Genomic DNA, 23,843 nt, shown 5'->3' on the forward strand with positions numbered 1-23,843 from the left:
CACAGCAGAACGTGGGAGGAGTAGAAGCTAAAAGAGAAGGAGTTAGTAAACGAGGCTGAGGGGAAATTGGAAATGTGACAGTGTATTTAATATATTGTGGCTGTGCTTTGAGTCACATCTCAACTGAGACTCCACAGTTCTGTCTTTCAATGGAGTCAGTAGAAACCTTTTCAGAAACACTCTGTAACACAGGGACATAGACCTGGGCCTGTATCCACAAAGCCTCTCAGAGGAGGAGCACTGATCTAGGATCAGTGTTTAGATCATAATTAATACGATTATATCGACAGATCCTAGATCCACGCTCCTACTCTGAGATGCTTGTGGATATGAGCCCAGTTCTTCCTTTTAGATCATAATAAATATTGTTATATCGACAGGGGCGACCTGATCCTAGATCAGCGCTCCTACTCTGAGATGCTTAATGAATACGGGTCCTGCTCAGTGCACATCGCCAGCAGTTCAGCATTAGTCTGTCTGTAGACAGTAGTTTGGTGTAACAGCAGTGGGAGAAGCGGAAGTTTGGAGAGGAACTGTTCCTGTTGTGGTACTACCAGCAAAATTAAGAGAGAGAGAGAGAGAGAGAGAGAATAATTGATCTAACAAAACATTGAATAGAGTGTGATACTGAACATGGGGAGAATACTTAAAGTAATTTCCACTAGAGGCTGCTGTGAACATGGTCTAGACTTTGTGGTGGTTATCCAAGTAGAAGTAGCCCCTTAGCCCAGATCCAGGATCCAATTAACCAACCACAACTTCCTAACTGTAACCATTAGGAATATGTAGAAATTGCCACCAAAAAATGGTTAATGTCATAAGTTGGGGTTTATGGTAGAATCTGATCCTAGAACTGTATTTAGGGGTAACTTCTACATTGTTCTAATCATTACAGACTTAACTAGAAAAGAACATTACCTGAAGAATATGCGTGTCCTTTCTTGTCTTAAAATAGTGAAGTAGTGGGGGTCAAACAAAGCTTTGTAGTAGTGTCAGTGACTGGTAGTAGTAATGGTACACAGATCTAAAATCAGATTACCATAACCCCACTCTCTCATACATTCTCTCATTCATAAACTGCACAGTGTACACTGTACCGGTGGCTTCTTAATTGGGGAGGACAGGCATCTTAAATGACTCGAACGGCATTAACGGAATGGCATCAAACACATGGCTTCCATCTGTTTCATACACATCCCGTTCACTCCATTCCAGCCATTATCCTTCCCTCACCAGCCCCCTGTGATATATTGGCTGTGTCAGATTCTCCATAGTCATGGAGATGTCTGTCTGAGTGATGAAAAGCAACAGGGATCAATAGCAACACTCAGAAAAAGGTTTGCTGTGAATGAATTGGCCCTGCGCCCTGTGGGGATCAGGTAGCCGCATAGATGTGATGTGTATTCATCACTAATATAATGCTGATACAACACTGATGGAGCACTGATGCTGTGTGTGTGTGTGTGTGTGTGTGTGTGTGTGTGAGTGTGTGTGAGTTTATGTGCGTGCGCGCAGCAGCCTCCACCTCCACTCATCAGTTGGAATATCTCCGCCTCATCATTCTTGGCGACCCACTATCGGCATTGTCACATCGTCAATGCTGCCACACAGTCAGAGCATTCAGGTCAACACAGTCACTGCCTCTCTAAACATTCACTTACTGCTGACCCATTACAGCTGATCCTCTGTTTACCTCATAGTGGACAGGTGAGGACTGGGCTTGGGAGAGCTGATCCTAGATCAGATTGAAGGTAACCACAGCAAACAGGAAGTCGAGGAGAGGGTATGTGTGAAAAGCTCTATTGTAGCCTACATGGATTCCTCCAGCACTGAGGCAGAATGTGTCTGTGGGACTCACTGAGAGGACAAAGCAGTGGTGTTGGTGTTCAACCAGCAGTACTTTTCCACCAGCACAGCATAGGCCTGAGGTAACAATATGGTACTGATCGCTTGTCTGTTATAGAAGGGAGTAGGGACCATAGAGAGGAGGAGAGGGGGGAGAGTGGAGAGGGGAGAGGAGGAGAGGAGAGGAGGAGAGGAGAGGAGAGGAGAGGGGGAGAGGAGAGGGGGAGAGGAGAGGAGAGGAGAGGAGAGGAGAGGAGAGGAGTGGGAAGAGAAAGGAGAGTAGAGGAGAGGAGAGGAGAGGAGAGAAGAGGAGTGGGAAGAGAAAGGAGAGTAGAGGAGAGGAGAGGAGAGGGGGAGAGGAGAGGAGAGGGGGAGAGGAGAGGAGAGGAGAGGAGAGGAGAGGAGAGGAGAGGAGAGGAGAGGAGAGGAGAGAGAAAGGAGAGTAGAGAGGGAGAAGAGAGGAATCAAATAAAAAATTCAAGTGACATTAGCACAGACATGAGCGAGCATGCTTGCAGGAGGAGGAGAGAAGAGAGGGAGGGAAAGAGAGAGAGGTGAAGCATGAGAAGTAGGGAAGGAGTGGTGTGCATGGGGTCAATGAATAGAGGAGAGTGTGAGTGAGGGAGAGAGATGGAGCAGGGGCTTAGAGGGCATATTTGAAGAGGGGGAAGAAAATTAAAGGCAGGCAGACACCTCCTCCCTCCTTCCCTCCTTCCCTCATGTGAGTCATGTTGCCTTATACATATTACTTCTGAGAGCTTAGTGTCTTTCTGAGGGAACGAGGGATAGTGGAGAGAGAGAGAGAGAGAGGGACTGAGAGGAGGCGTGGAGAGAGAGGAGAGACTGGAGAGAGAGGGGAGAGTGGAGAGAGAGAGATAGACTGAGCGAGAGAGAGAGAGAGAGAGAGAGAGAAGGAGAGAGTGGAGAGAGAGAGACAGAGAGAGACCGAGGGAGAGAGAGAAGAGGTGTGGAGAGAGAGAGGGACCGAGAGACTGAGTGAGAGAGAGAATGGAGAGAGTGGAGAGAGAAGGAGAGAAGGAGATAGAGACACAAAGAGACTGAGGGAGAGAGAGAGAGAGAGAGAAAGAGAGAGAGGAGGCGTGGAGAGAGAAAGGCACCAAGAGACTGAGGGAGAGAGAGAGAAGGAGAGTGGAGAGAGAAGGAGAGAAGGAGAGAGACACAAAGAGACTGAGGGAGAGAGAGAGAGAGAGAGAGAGAGAGAGAGAGAGGAGGCGTGGAGAGAGAGACCAAGAGACTGAGTGAGAGAGAGAGAAGGAGAGCGGAGAGAGAGAGATTGTGAAAAAAAGAAAAATGGAGAGTGAAGTAAAGAGAGTGCAAAAGAGAGAGGGACTTAAGAAGCAGAAGGGTGTAGGAGACTGCCTGACTGAAAGTATCAGCAGTAGTAACAGCAGCCGTTCTCTCTCTGCCTGTCTGCTGCCTGTCTGCTGCCTGGCACAGAATGCTGTCACACAATCCAATCTGGAGTCGTTGGGAATTCTACTTGGGAATGCTCTGGAATTCTGTGTTGAGTCCAGTGGAAGTGTGATTTTTCCAGGATGCCCTCTATCTCTCTGTGTGTGCCGTCGGTTTTGTCCGGAGGAGAAAGGACATGGGTCTGCCTGTCCTGCATGTTCTGGGTAAGAACTAAAGGCTTAGTGGTATGGGTGAGGGGTCTGGGAGAGGATGGGGGGCCAATCCCAAAGTCACAATCAATTATGAAATATAAATTATTTGTTGATTTTTATTTTTGTCCTGTATTCCTCCTCCCTTTGAGAGGTGATATATTTTAGAAATATTTAGATATTTTTCTTAATTCGGATTACCACTCAAATCTCCCATATTCTGTGACTTACTCCTGCATGGGAGAAGCCGTGCTTCACAGCGCTGTATCTTCAGTAACAGCAGCCTTGAATCCTACTCTCTCTGCTGATGTAGTTGATGTTCTGCCATGTGGTGGTTAGGGTTAGGGTTTGGGTTAGTGGTGGTTTGCATCTGTGTTCCCTGCCTGTAAACAGTGTCTGTCCACGCTGGATGCTGGCAAGGCCTACAGATATTTCTGGGTTGTCCTGCGTCATTTTATCTTCTGCTGTGCCTTCCTTTAAAAAAGGTTTATTTTGGTCCTATTTCACACATGTGCAAGTGTGAAATGTATATATTTTTTTTTGTTGCATATCCCACTCCCCCTGAGAGTGGGGTTACAGCCAGGGCTCAACCATTATTGACAGCTGTGGTGCAATTAGGGTTAAGTGCCTTGCTCAAGAGGACTATCTAGGACGGCCCTTTATCTAGGACGGCCCTTTATCTAGGGCTGCCCTTTATCTAGGACTGCCCTTAATCTAGGACTGCCCTTTATCTAGGACTGCCCTTTATCTAGGGCTGCCCTTTATCTAGGACTACTCTTTATCTAGGACTACTCTTTATCTAGGACTGCCCTTTATCTAGGACTGCCCTTTATCTAGGACTACTCTTTATCTAGGACTACTCTTTATCTAGGACTGCCCTTTATCTACGACTGCCCTTTATCTAGGACTGCCCTTTATCTAGGACTACTCTTTATCTAGGACTGCCCTTTATCTACGACTGCCCTTTATCTAGGACTGCCCTTTATCTATGACTGCCCTTTATCTACGACTGCCCTTAATCTAGGACTGCCCTTAATCTACGACTGCCCTTTATCTACAACTGCCCTTTATCTAGGACTGCCCTTTATCTAAGACGGCCCTTTATCTACGACCTCTCTTTATCTACAACTGCCCTTTATCTAGAACTGCCCTTTATCTAGGACTGCCCTTTATCTAGGACGGCCCTTTATCTACGACCTCTCTTTATCTACAACTGCCCTTTATCTAGGACGGCCCTTTATCTACAACTGCCCTTTATCTACGACTGCCCTTTATCTAGGACTGCCCTTAATCTACGACTGCCCTTTATCTACAACTGCCCTTTATCTAGGACTGCCCTTTATCTAGGACTGCCCTTTATCTACAACTGCCCTTTATCTACAACTGCCCTTTATCTAGGACTGCCCTTAATCTACGACTGCCCTTTATCTACAACTGCCCTTTATCTAGGACTGCCCTTTATCTACAACTGCCCTTTATCTAGGACTGCCCTTTATCTACAACTGCCCTTTATCTACAACTGCCCTTTATCTAGGACTGCCCTTAATCTACGACTGCCCTTTATCTACAACTGCCCTTTATCTAGGACTGCCCTTTATCTACAACTGCCCTTTATCTAGGACTGCCCTTTATCTACAACTGCCCTTTATCTAGGACGGCCCTTTATCTACAACTGCCCTTTATCTACGACTGCCCTTTATCTAGGACTGCCCTTTATCTACAACTGCCCTTTATCTACAACTGCCCTTTATCTAGGACGGCCCTTTATCTACAACTGCCCTTTATCTACGACTGCCCTTTATCTAGGACTGCCCTTAATCTACGACTGCCCTTTATCTACAACTGCCCTTTATCTAGGACTGCCCTTTATCTAGGACGGCCCTTTATCTACAACTGCCCTTTATCTACGACGGCCCTTTATCTAGGACTGCCCTTAATCTACGACTGCCCTTTATCTACAACTGCCCTTTATCTAGGACTGCCCTTTATCTAGGACGGCCCTTTATCTACAACTGCCCTTTATCTAGGACTGCCCTTTATCTAGGACTGCCCTTAATCTACGACTGCCCTTTATCTACAACTGCCCTTTATCTAGGACTACCCTTCATCTAGGACTGCCCTTTATCTAGGACTGCCCTTAATCTAGGACTGCCCTTAATCTAGGACTGCCCTTTATCTAGGACTGCCCTTAATCTAGGACAGCCCTTTATCTAGGACAGCCCTTTATCTAGAACTGCCCTTTATCTAGGACGGCCCTTTATCTAGGACGGCCCTTTATCTAGGACTGCCCTTTGTCTAGGACTGCCCTTTATCTAGGACTGCCCTTTATCTAGGACTGCCCTTTATCTAGGACGGCCCTTTATCTAGGACTGCCCTTTATCTACGACTACTCTTTATCTAGGACTACTCTTTATCTAGGACTGCCCTTTATCTACGACTACTCTTTATCTAGGACTACTCTTTATCTAGGACGGCCCTTTATCTAGGACTGCCCTTTATCTAGGACGGCCCTTTATCTAGGACTGCCCTTTATCTACGACTACTCTTTATCTAGGACTACTCTTTATCTAGGACTGCCAGTGTGTGTGTGAGTGAGGAACAGGGACTTCCACAGAACATCAGGACTGGAATAGTGAGGCATGCCCACACACACACACCAAATAGTTGGTCCTCATTAATTTAATTAAGATTCCTCTCTATTAGACCCCCACTGGGATCACATTGAGGAGACACCCCTCAACCTCCCAGTCCCCTTCCCCCTTCCCTAGCCCCTAGCCCCTGTCCTCTTCCCGAGCCACTAGCCCCTGTCCCCTTCCCCCTTCCAAAGCCCCTGTCCTCTTCCCCCTGTCCCCTTCCCCCTTCCCCCTGCCCCTAGCCCCTGCCCCTAGCCCCTGTCCCCTTCCCCCTGCCCCTAGCCCCTAGCCCCTGTCCCCTAGCCCCTGTCTCTTTCCCCCTGCCCCTAGCCCCTAGCCCCTGTCCCCTAGCCCCTGTCCCTTTCCCCCTGCCCCTAGCCCCTAGTCCTAGTCCCCTTCCCCTGCCCTTTGCCCCTAGCCCCCAGTCCCCTTCCCCCTGCCCCTATCCCCTAGCCCCTAGCCCCTAGCCCCTGTCCCCTTCTCCCTGCCCCTAGCCCCTGTCCCCTTCCCCCTGCTCCCTGCCACTAGCCCCAGTCCCCTTCCCCCTTCCCTTTCCCCCTTCCCCCTGCCACTAGCCCCCAGTCCCCTTCCCCTTCCTCTAGCCCCTCCCCCTGCTCCTAGCCCCTGTCCCCTTCCCCCTGCACTTAGCCCCTAGCCCCAGGCCCCTTCCCCCTGCCTCTAGCCCCTGACCCCTTCCCCGTGCCCCTAGCCCATGCCCCTGCCCCTAGTCCCTTTCCCCTGCCCCTAGCCCCTAGCCCCAGTCCCTTGCCCCTGCCCCTAGCCCCTTCCCTCTGCCCCTAGCACCTAGCCACTGCTCCCTGCCCCCTGACCCTAGTCCCAGCCCCTGTCCCCTTCCCCCTGTCCCTAGCCCCTTCCCCTTGCCCCTGCCCCTAGCCCCTTCCCCCTGCCCCTAGCACCTAGCCGCTGCTCCCTGCCCCCTGACCCTAGTCCCAGCCCCTGCCCCCTTCCCCCTGCCCCTAGCCACTGCTCCCTGCCCCCTGACCCTAGTCCCAGCCCCTGTCCCCTTCCCCCTGCCCCTAGCCCCTGCCCCTAGCCGCTGCTCCCTGCCCCCTGACCCTAGTCCCAGCCCCTGTCCCCTGCCCATTCCACTGCTTACCACTTGACTGTGGCTGTATGGAGACTATGGCTGTGCATCCCAAATGGCACCCTATTCCCTTTATAGTGTACACTTATAAAATGTAGTGCACTATATAGGCATATGGAGCTGTATTCCAGGATGCCAGGTTGGAATGTTGTTCTATCTATCTATCCTGTATGTGTTAATGTGTTCAATATACACCTGATCTATTCTGTTATAGCTATAATGGATATCCTGTATGTGTTAATGTGTTCAATATATACCTGATCTATTCTGTTATAGCTATAATGGATATCCTGTATGTGTTAATGTGTTCAATATACACCTGATCTATTCTGTTATAGCTATAATGGATATCCTGTATGTGTTAATGTGTTCAATATACACCTGATCTATTCTGTTATAGCTATAATGGATATCCTGTATGTGTTAATGTGTTCAATATACACCTGATCTATTCTGTTATAGCTATAATGGATATCCTGTATGTGTTCATGTGTTCAATATACACCTGATCTATTCTGTTATAGCTATAATGGATATCCTGTATGTGTTCATGTGTTCAATATACACCTGATCTATTCTGTTATAGCTATAATGGATATCCTGTATGTGTTAATGTGTTCAATATACACCTGATCTATTCTGTTATAGCTATAATGGATATCCTGTATGTGTTCATGTGTTCAATATACACCTGATCTCTTCTGTGTGTGTAGCTGAGAGAAAGGTATTATGTTGTCTGAGAGAGAGACAGGCATGGTGGGAGAGGAGAGGAGAGGGAAGGAGGGATTTGGAAAAAGGGGGGGAATAAAAGGAGAGAGAAGAGCGCAGCTGTTCATAGTGCAGAGTAAGACGTGACTCGGCATGAGAGCCTGAGGAGGAGGAGAAAAAGGCCAAAGAGGGAAAAAGCTGCTGTTGGTATGGATGATGACGTCCTAGAACCAAGCCTGGGTTCTAAGAATGTTCATTAAATACACACCGTTAATAATGCATTGGGGCTCTCTCCGCGGAGACGGGGGAACGTTGGATTTGACCACATGCTAACGGAATCTGCCACAAATAGCAACCGGCTGTAAAGCTCTCCGAGGAACACTGTTCTGCTAAACACATGCAAAGCTGTAATCATAACATGCTAGAATACGGTATTTTGATTGATTCAGGTGTTACTACATTCCAGATGTTCACTTCAAACCAACCTCCCTAACAACAGAGGAAGTTAAGATAAAATGTTTATCCTACAATAGAATGTTTCAGAGAGACACACTATTAGAAAAAAGGGTTCCAAAGGGATTATGCGGCTGTCCCATAGGAGAACCCTTTTGGGTTCCAGGTAGAACTATTTTGGGTTCCATGTAGAACCCTCTGTGGGAAGGGTTCCACATGGAACCTAAAAGAGTTCTACCTGGAATGAAAAGGGTTCTACCTGGAACCAAATTAAGTTCTTCTAAGGGTTCTCCTGTGGGGACAGCCGAAGAACCCCTTTTGGTTCTAGATAGCAGTATATTTTCTAAGCGTGCAGAGACTGAAGGTGTAATTACGTAACGAGATGAGATATTGTAAGGTAAGACGCTGTATTGATTCATATAGCTAATGTCTGAAGTTGTCCAACAGAGTCCCTTATTGACGGAACAAAATCTATCTTTCTTTGATTTGAAGGAGACTGTTTCCGTGTGTGTGTGTGTGTGTGTGTGTGTGTGTGTGTGTGTGTGTGTGTGTGTGTGTGTGTGTGTGTGTGTGTGTGTGTGTGTGTGTGTGTGTGTGTGTGTGTGTGTGTGTGTGTGTGTGTGTGTGTGTGCATGTCTGTGTTCTTATGCATGTCTATGACTCTGCACTAGTGGACACTGGGCAACCAGAGGCGTGTGTCCCCTCCCTGTCTGATTAGTGTGTGTCCTCTCCCTGTCTGATTAGTGTGTGTGTGTGTGTGTGTGTGTGTGTCTCAGGGTCTAGCAGGGCTGATGATTAGGCAGTGTGGAGTGATGAGATACTTGCTGTAATGAAGCTGTCTGTCTGCCCTCTCAGGCCCAGACCGAGGCCATAGGTAAATAAGCTACTGTTCTCCAGCTTAGCTCAGCAGGGATAGAGACTCCGAGCTGATAGGTTTAGCATCTATCCAACACTGTTGTACTGTATTGGTGCATATCTTTTTCTGTTAATAATCAGTGAGGGGTGATGATGATGAAGATGATGATGATGATGATGATGAAGACGACAACAGTGATCATGATCATAATGATGACGATGATGATGAAGACAAAAATGACCATGACGATGATGACGATGAAGACGACGACAACGATGAAGATGATGACATTTAGTGTGACTCTTATTCAGAGGGGTTGGGTTAAATGCGGAAGACACATTTCAGTTGAATACATTCAGTTGGGCAACTGACTAGGTCTCCCCCTTTCCCCTTTCCCTTTCATTGGGCCTGTAGTTTTATCACACAGGGACAGACACTGCATGTTGTCGGGAGCCACTTCTGTGTGGACTGAAGTTAGAATTTGGAGCACGGATAAAGACAGAAAGGGACAATAGCTGTGTGTGTGTGTGTGTGTGTGTGTGTGTGTGTGTGTGTGTGTGTGTGTGTGTGTGTGTGTGTGTGACTGAGGCAGTCCTTGGAGAATGCGGCCATCACTCTCACTAAACTTAAAGCTGTCTTGCTGTGCCCAGGTGGTGATGCTCTGAGAGTGGACGCCTCCCCAGGCCCCGGCCGACAGCATCCCAACTTTTGCCACGCCTCACTGGGCACAGAGTTTCTCTCAGGACCCCTCCACCTCCACATCCCTGGAGCTCCAATATATATATGCATTTAATGCTTGCTCTATAGTCTCCTCTTTCTTCCATTTTCCTTTTCTCTCATTTTCATTTTTAGCTTGTTTTCTTCAGTCACACTCATGTGTCCATCTCTCTCTTTCTCTCTCTCTCCTTTTCATGCCCACTCACTCTTACCCCTCTCTCATGTTGTGCGTCATCTTCCTCTCTCAACTCCCCTGCTCCTTTCAAGTTCCCTCTCTCCCTCTCTCCCATCCCTTCTGCTGTGTGTGGGATGTAGTGGTTTTTCAAAATGACGTCTCTACTTTCCAAGTCTGTGTTTTTTCTGGCGAATATGGGTGTGTTACCTTGGCCGTTGTGTGTGTCTTGTTTTTAGTATATGTGGCTTGGGTGACCTTTTAGTAAGAGTGTCCATCCCTTTCTTTAACTTAGTATGAGGTAGGCCTCTGGGCTGTGTGGGTTTAGTAGAGGTGGAGGAGAGGAGGGAGAGAGAGAGAGAGAGAGAGAGAGACCATAACGGAGGGTGTGGTGGACTTGAGGAGAGAACAGCAGGCGAGGGTTTGGTAGAGGTGGAGGAGAGGAGGGAGAGAGAGAGCCCATAACGGAGGGTGTGGTGGACTAGAGCAGAGATCCTCAAAAAGTTCTACAGCTGCACCATCGAGAGCATATTGACTGGCTGCATCACTGCTTGGTATGGCAAATGCACCGCCCTTGACTGCAAAGCACTACAGAGGATGTTGTGGACAGCCCATCACTGGTCATGAGCTCCCTCCAATCCAGGACCTCTATATCAGACGGTGTCAGAGGAAGGCCCGAAGAATTGCGAAAGACTCCAGGCACCCAAGCCATGTTCTCTGCTACCGTCCGGCAAACGGTACCGGAGCATCGGCTCTTGGACCAACAGACTCCGATGCAGCTTCTACCCCAAGCCATAAGACTGCTAAATAGCAAGACTGCTAAATAGTTCATTAATAGTACTCAAACTAAACTGCAAAAAAAATAAACGGGCTCTCACTGTCAACTGTGTTTATTTTCAGCAAACTTAACATGTGTAAATATTTGTATGAACATAACAAGATGCAACAACTGAGACATAAACTGAACAAGTTCCACAGACATGTGACTAACAGAAATTGAATAATGTGTCCCTGAACAAAGGGGGGGTCAAAATCAAAAGTAACAGTCAGTATCTGGTGTGGCCACCAGCTGCATTAAGTACTGCAGTGCATCTCGTCCTCATGGACTGCACCAGATTTGCCAGTTCTTGCTTTGAGATGTTAACCCACTCTTCCACCATGGCCATAGCCCTCACCCTCCGATCCAACAGGTCCCAGATGTGCTCAATGGGATTGAGATCCGGGCTCTTCGCTGGCCATGGCAGAACACTGACATTCCTGTCTTGCAGGAAATCACGCACAGAACGAGCAGTATGGCTGGTGGCATTGTCATGTTGGAGGGTCATGTCAGGATGAGCCTGCAGGAAGGGTACCACATGAGGGAGGAGGATGTCTCCCCTGTAATGCACAGCGTTGAGATTGCCTGCAATGACAACAAGTGCAGTCCGATGATGCTGTGACACACCACCCCAGACCATGACGGACCCTCCAGCTCCAAATCGAACCCACTCCAGAATACAGGCCTCGGTGTAATGCTCATTCCTTCGACGATAAAAGCGAATCCGACTATCACCCCTGGTTAGACAAAACCGTGACTCGTCAGTGAAGAGCACTTTCTGCCAGTCCTGTCTGGTCCAGCAACGGTGGGTTTGTGCCCATAGGAGACGTTGTTGCCGATGATGTCTGGTGAGGACCTGCCTTACAACAGGCCTACAAGCCCTCAGTCCAGCCTCTCTCAGCCTATTCGGACAGTCTGAGCATTAATGGAGGGATTGTGCGTTCCTGGTGTAACGGGCAGTTGTTGATGCAATCCTGTATCTGTCCCGCAGGTGTGATGTTCGGATGTACCGATCCTGTGCAGGTGTTGTTACACGTGGTCTGCCATTGCGAAAACGATCAGCTGTCCGTCCTGTCTCCCTGTAGCGCTGTCTTAGGCGTCTCACAGTGCGGACATTGCAATTTATTTCCCTTGGCCATGTCTGCAGTCCTCATGCCTCCTTGCAGCATGCCTAAGGCATGTTCACGCAGATGAGCAGGAACACTGGGCATCTTTCTTTTGGTGTTTTTCAGAGTCAGTAGAAAGGCCACTTTAGTGTCCTAAGTTTTTGTAACTGTGACCTTAATTGCCTGTAAGCTGTTAGTGTCTTAATGACCGTTCCACAGGTGCATGTTCATGAATTGTTTCTGGTTCATTGAACAAGCATGAGAAACAGTGTTTAAACCCTTTACAATGAAGATCTGTGAAGTTATTTGGATTTTTGCAAATGATCTTTGAGTTTATCTGCACGGACTCTATCTTTCACTGACCGAATGCACACTCACTAGACTATATATACAAACCATATACACACTCACTAGACTATATAAACAGAGAGAGCCCATAATGGAGGGTGTGGTGGACTAGAGGAGATAACAGCAGGCGAGGGTTTGGTAGAGGTGGAGGAGAGGAGAGAGAGAGACCATAACGGAGGGTGTGGTGGACTAGAGGAGAGAACAGCAGGCGAGGGTTTGGTAGAGGTGGAGGAGAGGAGAGAGAGAGACCATAACGGAGGGTGTGGTGGGCTAGAGGTGGGAACAGCAGGCGAGGGTTTGGTAGAGGTGGAGGAGAGGAGAGAGAGACCATAACGGAGGGTGTGGTGGACTAGAGGAGAGAACAGCAGGCGAGGGTTTGGTAGAGGTGGGGGAGAGGAGAGAGAGAGACCATAACGGAGGGTGTGGTGGACTAGAGGAGAGAACAGCAGGCGAGGGTTTGGTAAAGGTGGAGGAGAGGAGAGAGAGACCATAACGGAGGGTGTGGTGGACTAGAGGAGACAACAGCAGGAGAGTCACCAAGCCAGGCCTGGTAACAATCAGTTTTTCAAAGCCATAGCTCTAGTCCTCATAATGGGATTGCTGCTTTAGACACCAAGGTGGGGGTGGGAGTGGGCCAGGGGGCTTGGTGTGGGTGTGTGTTCATGTTGTGTGTGTGTACACAAACATGTTCTGTCATTCTGCCATGCGTGCCAGTACAGTACAGTATATCTACAGTTTCATCTTGTTGTGTTGGCCCTTGCTCCACAACGTCATTGACTATCATTGATTATCATTGACTGCATGGCATCATAAGTAGCTTAGATGCAGGCTAATGATAATAATCACTACAGTTTTGCAGTTTTCTCTGTCCATTGTTTTCTCTGTGCATGTGTGTGTGTGTGTGTGTGTGTGTGTGTGTGTGTGTGTGTGTGTGTGTGTGTGTGTGTATTGCAAGTATGTGTCTGTGTGTGTGTATGTTGTGTATGTGTGTATACATGGTGTGTGTGTATGTTGTGTTTGTGTGTGTACTTGGTGCGTGTGAGTGTGTATGTTGTGTGTGTGTGTGTGTGTGTACATGGTGTGTGTCTGTTGTGTGTGTGTGTGTGTGTGTGTGTGTGTGTGTGTGTGTGTGTGTGTGTGTGTGTGTGTCACCACCATTGATCACATCCCCCCTCCTCCTGCTCCTCTCTTGTTAATTATCTGTCTTTGTCTGCTGACAGTGTCTGATGCTAGCTCATGATACCGGCCCAACCTGGCAACGTGCCTACTCTGCTCTGTATTGCCAGTCCTCTAGAGTGCACACACATGCATGAATGTATACTGTACATATGAATATACACGTGTTTATACACATACACACACATCTTCATCATCCTCCTCACTTATTCGCTGGCAACCCGGCTGGTTGAGAAGACCATGCATTGATCACATCAGTATAAACACATGTAACACACGCACGCACACACACGCACGCATATACACACACACACATACACACATATACACACACAATTACACTTTGGCTCACAAAGGCGTCCATTGTTCCTAACAGAATTCCAATTTGCTGGAAATTGAAAGCAGGTGTTGTGCTGTGGTCTTTGCCACATTGAAGGAACTCTGTTTGAAATCACGCCTGGGACACAGATTGTAACCTCTCTGTATATGGTCATACTCCAGCCTCTGTCATAAATTCTGGACTTTTATGGCTCAGACGGTAGTTCACAAGGTTGCTGGTGCAAGTCCCGCTTCTGTCATTCTGCCCTTCTGCCATTCTCCCCTTCTGCCATTCATCCCCTTCTGTCATTCTCCCCTTCTGTCATTCTCCCCTTCTGCCATTCATCCCCTTCTGTCATTCTCCCCTTCTGCCATTCATCCCCTTCTGCCATTCTCCCCTTCTGCCATTCATCCCCTTCTGCCATTCCCCCCTTCTGCCCTTCATCCCCGTCTGTCATTCATCCCCTTCTGTCATTCTCCCCTTCTGTCATTCTCCCCTTCTGCCATTCATCCCCTTCTGTCATTCTCCCCTTCTGCCATTCATCCCCTTCTGCCATTCTCCCCTTCTGCCATTCATCCCCTTCTGCCATTCCCCCCTTCTGCCCTTCATCCCCGTCTGTCATTCATCCCCTTCTGTCATTCTCCCCTTCTGTCATTCTCCCCTTCTGCCATTCTCCCCTTCTGCCATTCTCCCCTTCTGCCATTCATCCCCTTCTGTCATTCTCCCTTTCTGCCATTCTCCCCTTCTGCCATTCATCCCCTTCTGCCATTCTCCCCTTCTGCCATTCTACCCTTCTGTCATTCCCCCCTTCTGCCATTCTCCCCTTCTGCCATTCATCCCCTTCTGCCATTCTCCCCTTCTGCCATTCTACCCTTCTGTCATTCTCCCCTGCTGCCATTCATCCCCTTCTGTCATTCTCCCCTTCTGCCATTCTCCCCTTCTGCCATTCATCCCCTTCTGCCATTCTCCCCTTCTGCCATTCTCCCCTTCTGCCATTCTCCCCTTCTGCCATTCATCCCCTTCTGCCATTCTGCCATTCTCCCCTTCTGCCATTCTACCCTTCTGTCATTCTCCCCTTCTGCCATTCATTCCCTTCTGTCATTCTCCCCTTCTGCCATTCACCCCCTTCTGTCATTCTCCCCTTCTGCCATTCTCCCCTTTTGCCATTCACCCCCTTCTGCCATTCTCCCCTTCTGCCATTCTCCCCTTCTGCCATTCATCCCCTTCTGCCATTCTCCCCTTCTGCCCTTCATCCCCTTCTGTCATTCATCCCCTTCTGTCATTCTCCCCTTCTGCCATTCTCCCCTTCTGTCACTCTCCCCTTCTGCCATTCACCCTCACTTTCCGCTACTCCCCCCCAATCAAATTCCTTGTTAATGTCTTTTAATAAAGTTTCAGAATCTGGGTTAAGCAATTGCAAAGTGTGGCAGCTTTGATTGTTGCTAGTTCTTCAATTAATGTGCTATACCTTCAGGGAATCAGTTGATGCCGATTCAATTTTTTTTTGAGCTAAATTAATTTCACCCAGGGGTGGAATATACCTAGGGTTGCCAAAATCCTGTAACTTTCCCATAATGCCCACATTTTCCAAAAATCCCGTAACTTTCCCATAATGCCCACATTTTCCAAAAATCCTGTTTGGAGGATTCCTGGATTTTCTGCTTATTCCCTCCTGATTCCGCGGTAATCTTTCAACCAGGTTTTCGGCTTTCAACCAGGTTTTCTGTTTATTCCCTCCTGATTCCGCGGTAATCTTTCAACCAGGTTTTCTGCTTATTCCCTCCTGATTCCGTGGTAATCTTTCAACCAGGTTTTCTGCTTATTCCCTCCTGATTCCGTGGTAATCTTTCAACCAGGTTTTCTGCTTATTCCCTCCTGAGTCCGCGGTAATCTTTCAACCAGGTTTTCTGGAAAACCGGACATTTACCTGATTTTTACAACCCGAACTGTACCATGCAAACAATAATCTATCTAGAACCTAAAAGCATTATTCGGCTGTCCCCATAGGAGAACCCTTTGAAGAACCCTTTTTGGTTCCAGGTAGAACTATTTTGGCTCCAGGTAGAAGAACCCTTTTGAGTTCCATGTAGAACCCTTTCCACAGAGGGTTCTAAATGGAACACAAAGGGTTCTACCTGTAACCAAAAATGGTTATCCTACAGGAACAGCCAAATAAGCATTTCTGAAGCCTTTTTTCTAAGTGTACTGTACTGTAGATAGGACTCGTAATGGGTTAGCATTGAGCCTAAAACGCATTTTACAAATGTTCCATCCCGAGAATAAATCACTTTGAGCCATATATTAAATACATTTTCTGAGCCCTGCTTGAACAATATTTAATGAGCACGAGCCCAAAAAACCCAAATGATTGTGCCGTTTTCCAATAAATATATCATATAGACTACTGAACATTACCCATGACAGAAAAACATAAAAGTCCATAGAGGTAGCCAGCTATATGCTCTCTTGGGTAAATAAATGAAACTAGCTCCAGCAGGCTCATCCTTTTGAGTGTGAACTGTATTACTGTACTGTATTGTATTATACTGTATATATGGACTGGAATTATGCACATCGTCCAAACCATGATAAAACAGGGAGAGAACATATGACTCTGGTACAACACATGTGGCTAACAAAGTTACAAGTGTAGGCTGGAGAATTCGATTATAATTTTGAAATATAATAGGGCCTATTTGTATGATTAGCGGGCAGACTTATATACACCTTCCATAATACCTGATGTGATTAGCCTTCCTCCTCTTTCTCTCTCTATAGTTGCTTCATTCCTTCCTCGCTTTCAACAGTTAAATGAAATACGTTTATTTGTCCTTGAGTAATACTGGACCAGAATTAGATGCAGAAGGTCTTTCCCTTCTCTTCACCAAGATTGAACGATTCGCTCTTCTTTCAAACTACCCCTGAGATCTATTGGCTGCTGTATTTAACATTCAGCAAAAAAAGAGCTTGCGTCCCTCTTCGATTAGTCTGTTGGTGTAAGAAATGCTAAAAAAATGATGTCCAGCGAGCTGTTCTGGTGTAGCTTTTCCTGCATGGGACTCTCAAGTGGTGTTTTAAGGAGAGGCCAGCGGAGCGCAGGTGCTTGCTTGTTGTGCAAGAGACAGCGACTATATGTTAGAAGCTTATTACGCATAACCCCTCATTAATGAGCTAAATCTAAGGCTGATACTGCATTGAATGTATTACTTGAAAGAGGTAGGCTGGGACATCAATATATATCAATCTGGGAACAGGATGATCTATTTTGGATGCAATTTGAATGTTCAACTTGATGCAGAGAGAGAGAGAAAGACAGAGTGCTCTCGCGTGTACTGATTTAAAGCAACGGCATTCGAGTGACAGGCTGTTTTAAAGCTGCTCCAATGAAAAAAATATATCTTTACCATGAAAAAACAAGGTGACCCCGAAAGTCCGATGGAGGTGGGTAAATTAGACACCCATTCAGTCCTTATGTTACTGTAGCATAGGCTCTGCTGCAGCATGGGTAGGTTCCCATTCAGTCCTTATGTTACTGTAGCATAGGCTCTGCTGCAGCATGGGTAGGTGTTCCTGTCACTAGAAAAACAGTTCCCATGATGAGATGATGCAGTAGGTCTCCATGCATTGTGAATTGCGCTCCATACTGAGATGGGCTGTCTGTCCCCACCCCGAGCGTTGATTCATCATGCAGAGGCTGTAGAGAAGCCCGATTTAGACATCTTTATTTATTTATTATTTAACCTTTATTTAACCAGGAAGGGCTCACTGAGATTAAAATCTATTTTTCAAGAGCACCCTGGCCAAGATAGGCAGCACCAAGTCATTACAAAAAAATTACAGACAGACATGAAAAACTAGTAAAAAACATTGAATTCAGTAGTATTCAGAGTATAAAACAGCAAATTAAAAACATTGACAGGTCAGGGAATCAGCCTCAAAATCCTTCATCAGTGATTTAAAAACACCAATCGGGACAAGTTCTTCCAGTTGAAAAGTATTTTGTAAGGTGTTCCAAGACGATGGCGCAGAGTACATAAAGCCCTTTTACCAAATTCAGTTGGGACATTTGGAACAGTTAGCAGGATAAAGTCCAGCGAACGAACAGAGTACCCACCACATTTCTGAACAATAAAAATGCCCAAATAAAAAGGTATCGCACATCATTTAACAGTTCCATTTCACGCCATGCTCTCTTCATAGAAATCATTTATCAGAATTTACTGGTTTCTTATAGTTATTTATCCTGGGAAAAGGGAGTGGCTTTGGGCGGTGAACCCTGATAAATTCCCACCATTCAACCATATTCCCTATGTAGTGCACTACTTTTGACCATAAGCTCTGCTCAAAAGTAGTGCACTACATAGGGAATAGGGTGCCATTTTGGACGCAGAAGGCCATTGATCTCCCCACTTCCCTGACCTCTCAGCCAAGGGTCAAATCAGTACTTTGTAGGTGGTGAAAGATCCGTTTAACCTGGTATGGTTTGAACAGAAATCTATCCAATCTCGAATACTCTCGTTGTTCCACAACAGTTTGACCTTTGACCAGTCACAACTGAAGACTGGGACGCTCGATGCTCAGTGAGTTGAAAACCCTCATCCAAACTCCCCCAAACCTCACCCCTGTGTCCCCCTCTGACCCTCATCCAAACTCCCCCAAACCTCACCCCTGTGTCCACCTATGACCCTCACCCATACTCCCCCCAAACCTCACCCCTGTATCCCCCTATGACCCTCACCCATACTCCCCCCAAACCTCACCCCTGTGTTCCGCTCTGACCCACACCCATACTCCCCCAAAACCTCACCCCTGTGTCCCCCTATGACCCTCACCCATACTCCCCCCAAACCTCACCCCTGTGTCCCCCTATGACCCTCACCCATACTCCCCCCAAACCTCACCCCTGTGTCCACCTATGACCCTCAGCCATACTCCCCCCAACCCTCACCCCTGTATCCCCCTATGACCCTCACCCATACTCCCCCAACCCTCACCCCTGTATCCCCCTATGACCCTCACCCATACTCCCCCCAAAACTCACCCCTGTGTCCCCCTCTGACCCACACCCATACTCTCCCCAAACCTCACCCCTGTATCCCCCTCTGACCCACACCCATACTCCCCCCAAACCTCACCCCTGTGTCCGCCTCTGACCCTCACCCATACTCCCCCCAAACCTCACCCCTGTATCCCCCTCTGATCCACACCCATACTCCCCCCAAACCTCACCCCTGTGTTCCGCTCTGACCCACACCCATACTCCCCCAAAACCTCACCCCTGTGTCCCCCTATGACCCTCACCCATACTCCCCCCAAACCTCACCCCTGTGTCCACCTATGACCCTCAGCCATACTCCCCCCAACCCTCACCCCTGTATCCCCCTATGACCCTCACCCATACTCCCCCCAACCCTCACCCCTGTATCCCCCTATGACCCTCACCCATACTCCCCCCAAAACTCACCCCTGTGTCCCCCTCTGACCCACACCCATACTCTCCCCAAACCTCACCCCTGTATCCCCCTCTGACCCACACCCATACTCCCCCCAAACCTCACCCCTGTGTCCGCCTCTGACCCTCACCCATACTCCCCCCAAACCTCACCCCTGTATCCCCCTCTGATCCACACCCATACTCCCCCCAAACCTCACCCCTGTGTCCCCCTCTGACCCTCAGCCATACTCCCCCCAAACCTCACCCCTGTGTCCCCCTCTGACCCTCAGCCATACTCCCCCCAAACCTCACCCCTGTGTCCCCCTCTGACCCTCACCCATACTGGAGCTGGAATATGTCTTTAGAAGGACCTCTTCTCTCTCTTTAGGTTTACTGAATGCTTCCCAGTGATGGGCCATTAAAGACTGTTACTCCATAAACAGGGCTGAGGGAGGCTTTCTGTGGTCTCAATGTGTTTTATGAACTGTTAACACCTTTACGATTTCAACCACAGTGTGTGCATTTATCTGTGGCGTGTATTCGTGTTTGCATATGTGTGTGTGTGTGTATGTGTGTGTGTGTGTGTGTGTGTGTGTGTGTGTGTGTGTGTGTGTGTGTGTGTGTGTGTGTGTGTATATATATATATATGTGCCTCCGTGCCTGTGTGTGTACTTGCTTGTGTGTGTGTTCGCTTAGACAGCAGTATGTTTGTGATGAACTAAAGAGGCCTGTCTTCTTTTTCTGTCTTCTTTTTCTGTGTGTGTATGTGTGTGTGTGAGTGTGTGTGCGTGCTGGCCCCATGCCTGTTCCTCCTCTCCCAGTGGAGAAGGACAGAGCAGTGCCTTTCAGAATGGCTCGCTCCCTCCTCTCCTCCATTCTGGCTCTAAGTGGGGTCACGGTCGCAGTACCGCAGTGATACTTTTCATTAGCTAAGTGCAACTGGGGAAGAAGAACATGGGTTGTGATTTACTGGACCTGCTGTCTAAGCAAACACACACACTCATACACACACTCATACACTCTCTCTCTCTCTCTCTCTCTCTCTCTCTCTTTCTCTCTCTGTCTCTCTCTCTCTCTCCCCCTCTCTCTCTCTCTCTCTCTCACTCTTTCTCTCTCTCTCTCTCTCTCTCTCTCTCTCTCTCTCTCTCTCTCTCTCTCTCTCTCTCTCAATTCAATTCAATTCAAGGGCTTTATTGGCATGGGAAACGTGTTAACATTGCCAAAGCAAGTGAGGTAGATAATATATAAAGTGAATATATAAAGTGAAATAAACAATAAAAATGAACAGTAAACATTACACATACAGAAGTTTCAAAACAATAATGACATGACAAATGTCATATTACATATATATACAGTGTTTTAACAATGTACAAATGGTAAAGGAAAAAATAAAATAAATAAGCATAAATATGGGTGTCTCTCTCTCTCTCTATCTCTCTGTCTCTGGCAGTATAAGAGAATGTCAGCTCCTCTGCTGTGATGTGGGGACTATGTTGTGACATCCATCCACAGAGACTAGGTCATCAATACCACCAGGGACATGCATCTATTACACTTCATAAACGCTGTTAGCATTGTGATATGTTGTGTTGTGTTATATTATGTTACGTTGTGTTGTGTTGTTTTATGTTGTGTTGTGTTATGCTGTGTGGTGTTATTTACATTGACGGCCATCAATGTGATACTTGTTTTGATACTGCTAGAGTACGTATGTGGCAGAGAGATCAGTGTACTCTCTCCAGAGTTGAACACTACAGTGTCCGTGTCTTGATGTGCCTAGTGTGTCTACTGTACATTTAGCGTGACTCTTTCCCCTCTCTCCTCTCATCTCATCTCTTCTCTTCTCTTCTCTTATCTTCTCTATCTCCTCTCTCTCCTCTCTCTCATCTCTCTCCACTCTCCTCTCTCTCCTCTCCTCTCTCTCATCTCTCTCCACTCTCCTCTCTCTCATCTCTCTCCTCTCCTCTCTCTCCTCTCTTCTCTCTCTCCTCTATTTCCTCTCTCCTCTATTTCATCTCTCCTCTCTCTACTTTCTTCTCTCTCTCATCTCCCTCCTCTCTTCTCTCTCTCCTCTCTCTCATCTCTCTCCTCTCTCCTCTCTTCTCTCTCTCCTCTCTCTCATCTCTCGCCACTCTCATCTCTCTCCTCTCTCTCCTCTCTTCTCTCTCTCATATTGTCCCTCTCTCTCCTCTCTCTCCTCTCTTCACTTTCTCATCTTGTCCCTCTCATTCCTCTCTCTCTCATCTCCCTCCTCTCTGCCTCTCTCTCCTCTCTCTCCTCTCTCGTCTATCTCTCTCCTCTCTCTCATCTCTCGCCACTCTCCTCTCTCTCATCTCTCTCCTCTCTTCTCTCTCTCATCTTGTCCCTCTCTCTCCTCTCTCTCATCTCTCTCCTCTCTCTCCTCTCTTCTCTCTCTCATATTGTCCCTCTCTCTCCTCTCTCTCCTCTCTTCACTTTCTCATCTTGTCCCTCTCATTCCTCTCTCTCTCATCTCCCTCCTCTCTGCCTCTCTCTCCTCTCTCTCCTCTCTCATCTATCTCTCTCCTCTCTTTCCTCTCGCATCTCTCTCCTCTCATCTCATCTCTTCTCTTCTCTTCTCTTCTCTTCTCTATCTCCTCTCTCTCCTCTCTCTCATCTCTCTCCACTCTCCTCTCTCTCCTCTCTTCTCTCTCTCCTCTCTCTCATCTCTCTCCACTCTCCTCTCTCTCATCTCTCTCCTCTCCTCTCTCTCCTCTCTTCTCTCTCTCCTCTATTTCCTCTCTCCTCTATTTCATCTCTCCTCTCTCTACTTTCTTCTCTCTCTCATCTCCCTCCTCTCTTCTCTCTCTCCTCTCTCTCATCTCTCTCCTCTCTCCTCTCTTCTCTCTCTCCTCTCTCTCATCTCTCGCCACTCTCCTCTCTCTCATCTCTCTCCTCTCTTCTCTCTCTCATCTTGTCCCTCTCTCTCCTCTCTCTCATCTCTCTCCTCTCTCTCCTCTCTTCTCTCTCTCATATTGTCCCTCTCTCTCCTCTCTCTCCTCTCTTCACTTTCTCATCTTGTCCCTCTCATTCCTCTCTCTCTCATCTCCCTCCTCTCTGCCTCTCTCTCCTCTCTCTCCTCTCTCGTCTATCTCTCTCCTCTCTTTCCTCTCGCATCTCTCTCCTCTCTCCTCTCTCTCTCTTATCTCTCTCCTATCTCTCTCCTCTCTCCTCTCTTTCCTCTCTCTCATCTCTCTCCTCTCTCTCATCTCTCTCCTCTCTTTCTCATTTCTCTCCTCTCTCCTCTCTCTCATCTCTCATCTCTCTCTCATCTCTCTCTCTCTGTCTCTCTCTCCTCTCTCTCTCTCATCTCTCTCCTCTCTCTCCTCTCTCTCATCTTGTCCCTCTCTTCTCTCTTTCCTCTCTCACTTCTCTCCCCTCCCTCCTCTTCTCTCCTCTCTCTCCTCTTGTTCCTCTCTCCTCTCTCTCCTCTCTCCTCTTTCTCTTCTCGTTCCTCTCTCTCCTCTCTCCTCTTTCTCTTTTCGTTCCTCTCTCTCCTCTCTCCTCTTTCTCTTCTTGTTCCTCTTTCTCCTCTCTCCTCTTTCTCTTCTCGTTCCATTCTCTCCTCTTTCTCTTCTCGTTCCTATTTTTCCTCTCTTCTCTTTCTCTTCTCGTTCATCTCTCTCCTCTTTCCTCTTTCTCTTCTCATTCCTCTCTCTCTTCACTCCTCTTTCTCTTCTTTCCTTTCTCTTCTCTATCTTCTCATGAACCAGGTGCTGCCAACTGTCAGGGGCCTAGAGGGTTACTGCCAGGCCATTTTCTCATCCCTCCTGTCTCTCTCTCTCTCTCTCTTTTTCACATCCCCCCCCTCTCTCTCTCTGAAGGTACAACTCACAGATGCTCTCTGGCAGCAGTACAAGCCCTCATTTGGACTCCTGTCATGAAGACGCTAGATGTGTGTGCCAGTAGAAGTGTGTGTGTGTGTGCTCGTACCTGTGTGTGTGTGTCACTGTGTGTGTTTGTACCTATGTGTGTTTATATGTGCGTTTGATGTAGTGGGCCCATCCATCATCTCAGGGCTTGACGGGACGCGGCGACCCTAGTTGCCATGGCAGCAAGGTAGCCATGGCACCTGGCTGTGACACAGCTGGTTGTGTGTGATTGGTGGAGCCAGCGGTTTTCAGCCAGGTCCTTTTTAACATAAGGGCTTTAAAGTCACACTGAGGTGATCCACGGCTGTTAAAGACTTAATGGCCAGCGAGCAGCTGCTAGTATCCCAGACAGCTGCCAGTATCCTAGACAGCCCCAGATGTGCGGTTGGACAGAGTTTCATTCCAGAACAGGTTGCTTTGCCTCCCTTCTAGCCTTGTTCTCCTACCCTGGTGGGTCAAATCTGCAAAAAGTACTGAACAAGGAAAGTAGGGAGAGGTCTACTTTTAAAACATTGTCTTCAAAATAGTTATAGACAGAAAAGCCCACCGGTCAACTTACCAAGCCAAACATGGTTTCAGACAGCCTGACAGACATAAACTGAACTCAGCTCCAAGGTGACCAGGTAGTCTTAGGAACAG

At 47.7% G+C, this 23,843-nt stretch overlaps 1 protein-coding gene across 7 annotated transcripts in view; it reads left to right on the forward strand.

Moving 5' to 3' along the window:
• The window catches only part of LOC110495438 (tensin), a 225,381-nt gene that overhangs the window by 94,117 nt on the left and 107,421 nt on the right, over positions 1-23,843 (forward strand). Inside the window, exon 1 of one of the 7 annotated variants that reach the window (XM_036951924.1) lies at positions 3,166-3,482. The exons of the other annotated variants lie outside the window; for them this stretch is intronic. Coding sequence (XP_036807819.1) covers positions 3,402-3,482 — 81 coding nt within the window. The 5' untranslated portion in view covers positions 3,166-3,401. Of the gene's footprint in view, positions 1-3,165; positions 3,483-23,843 lie in introns of those variants that run through there. 7 annotated transcript variants of the gene reach the window in all.

This window comes from Oncorhynchus mykiss, chromosome 18 (genome assembly GCF_013265735.2).
Source record: "Oncorhynchus mykiss isolate Arlee chromosome 18, USDA_OmykA_1.1, whole genome shotgun sequence".
Taxonomy (NCBI): Eukaryota; Metazoa; Chordata; class Actinopteri; order Salmoniformes; family Salmonidae; genus Oncorhynchus; species Oncorhynchus mykiss.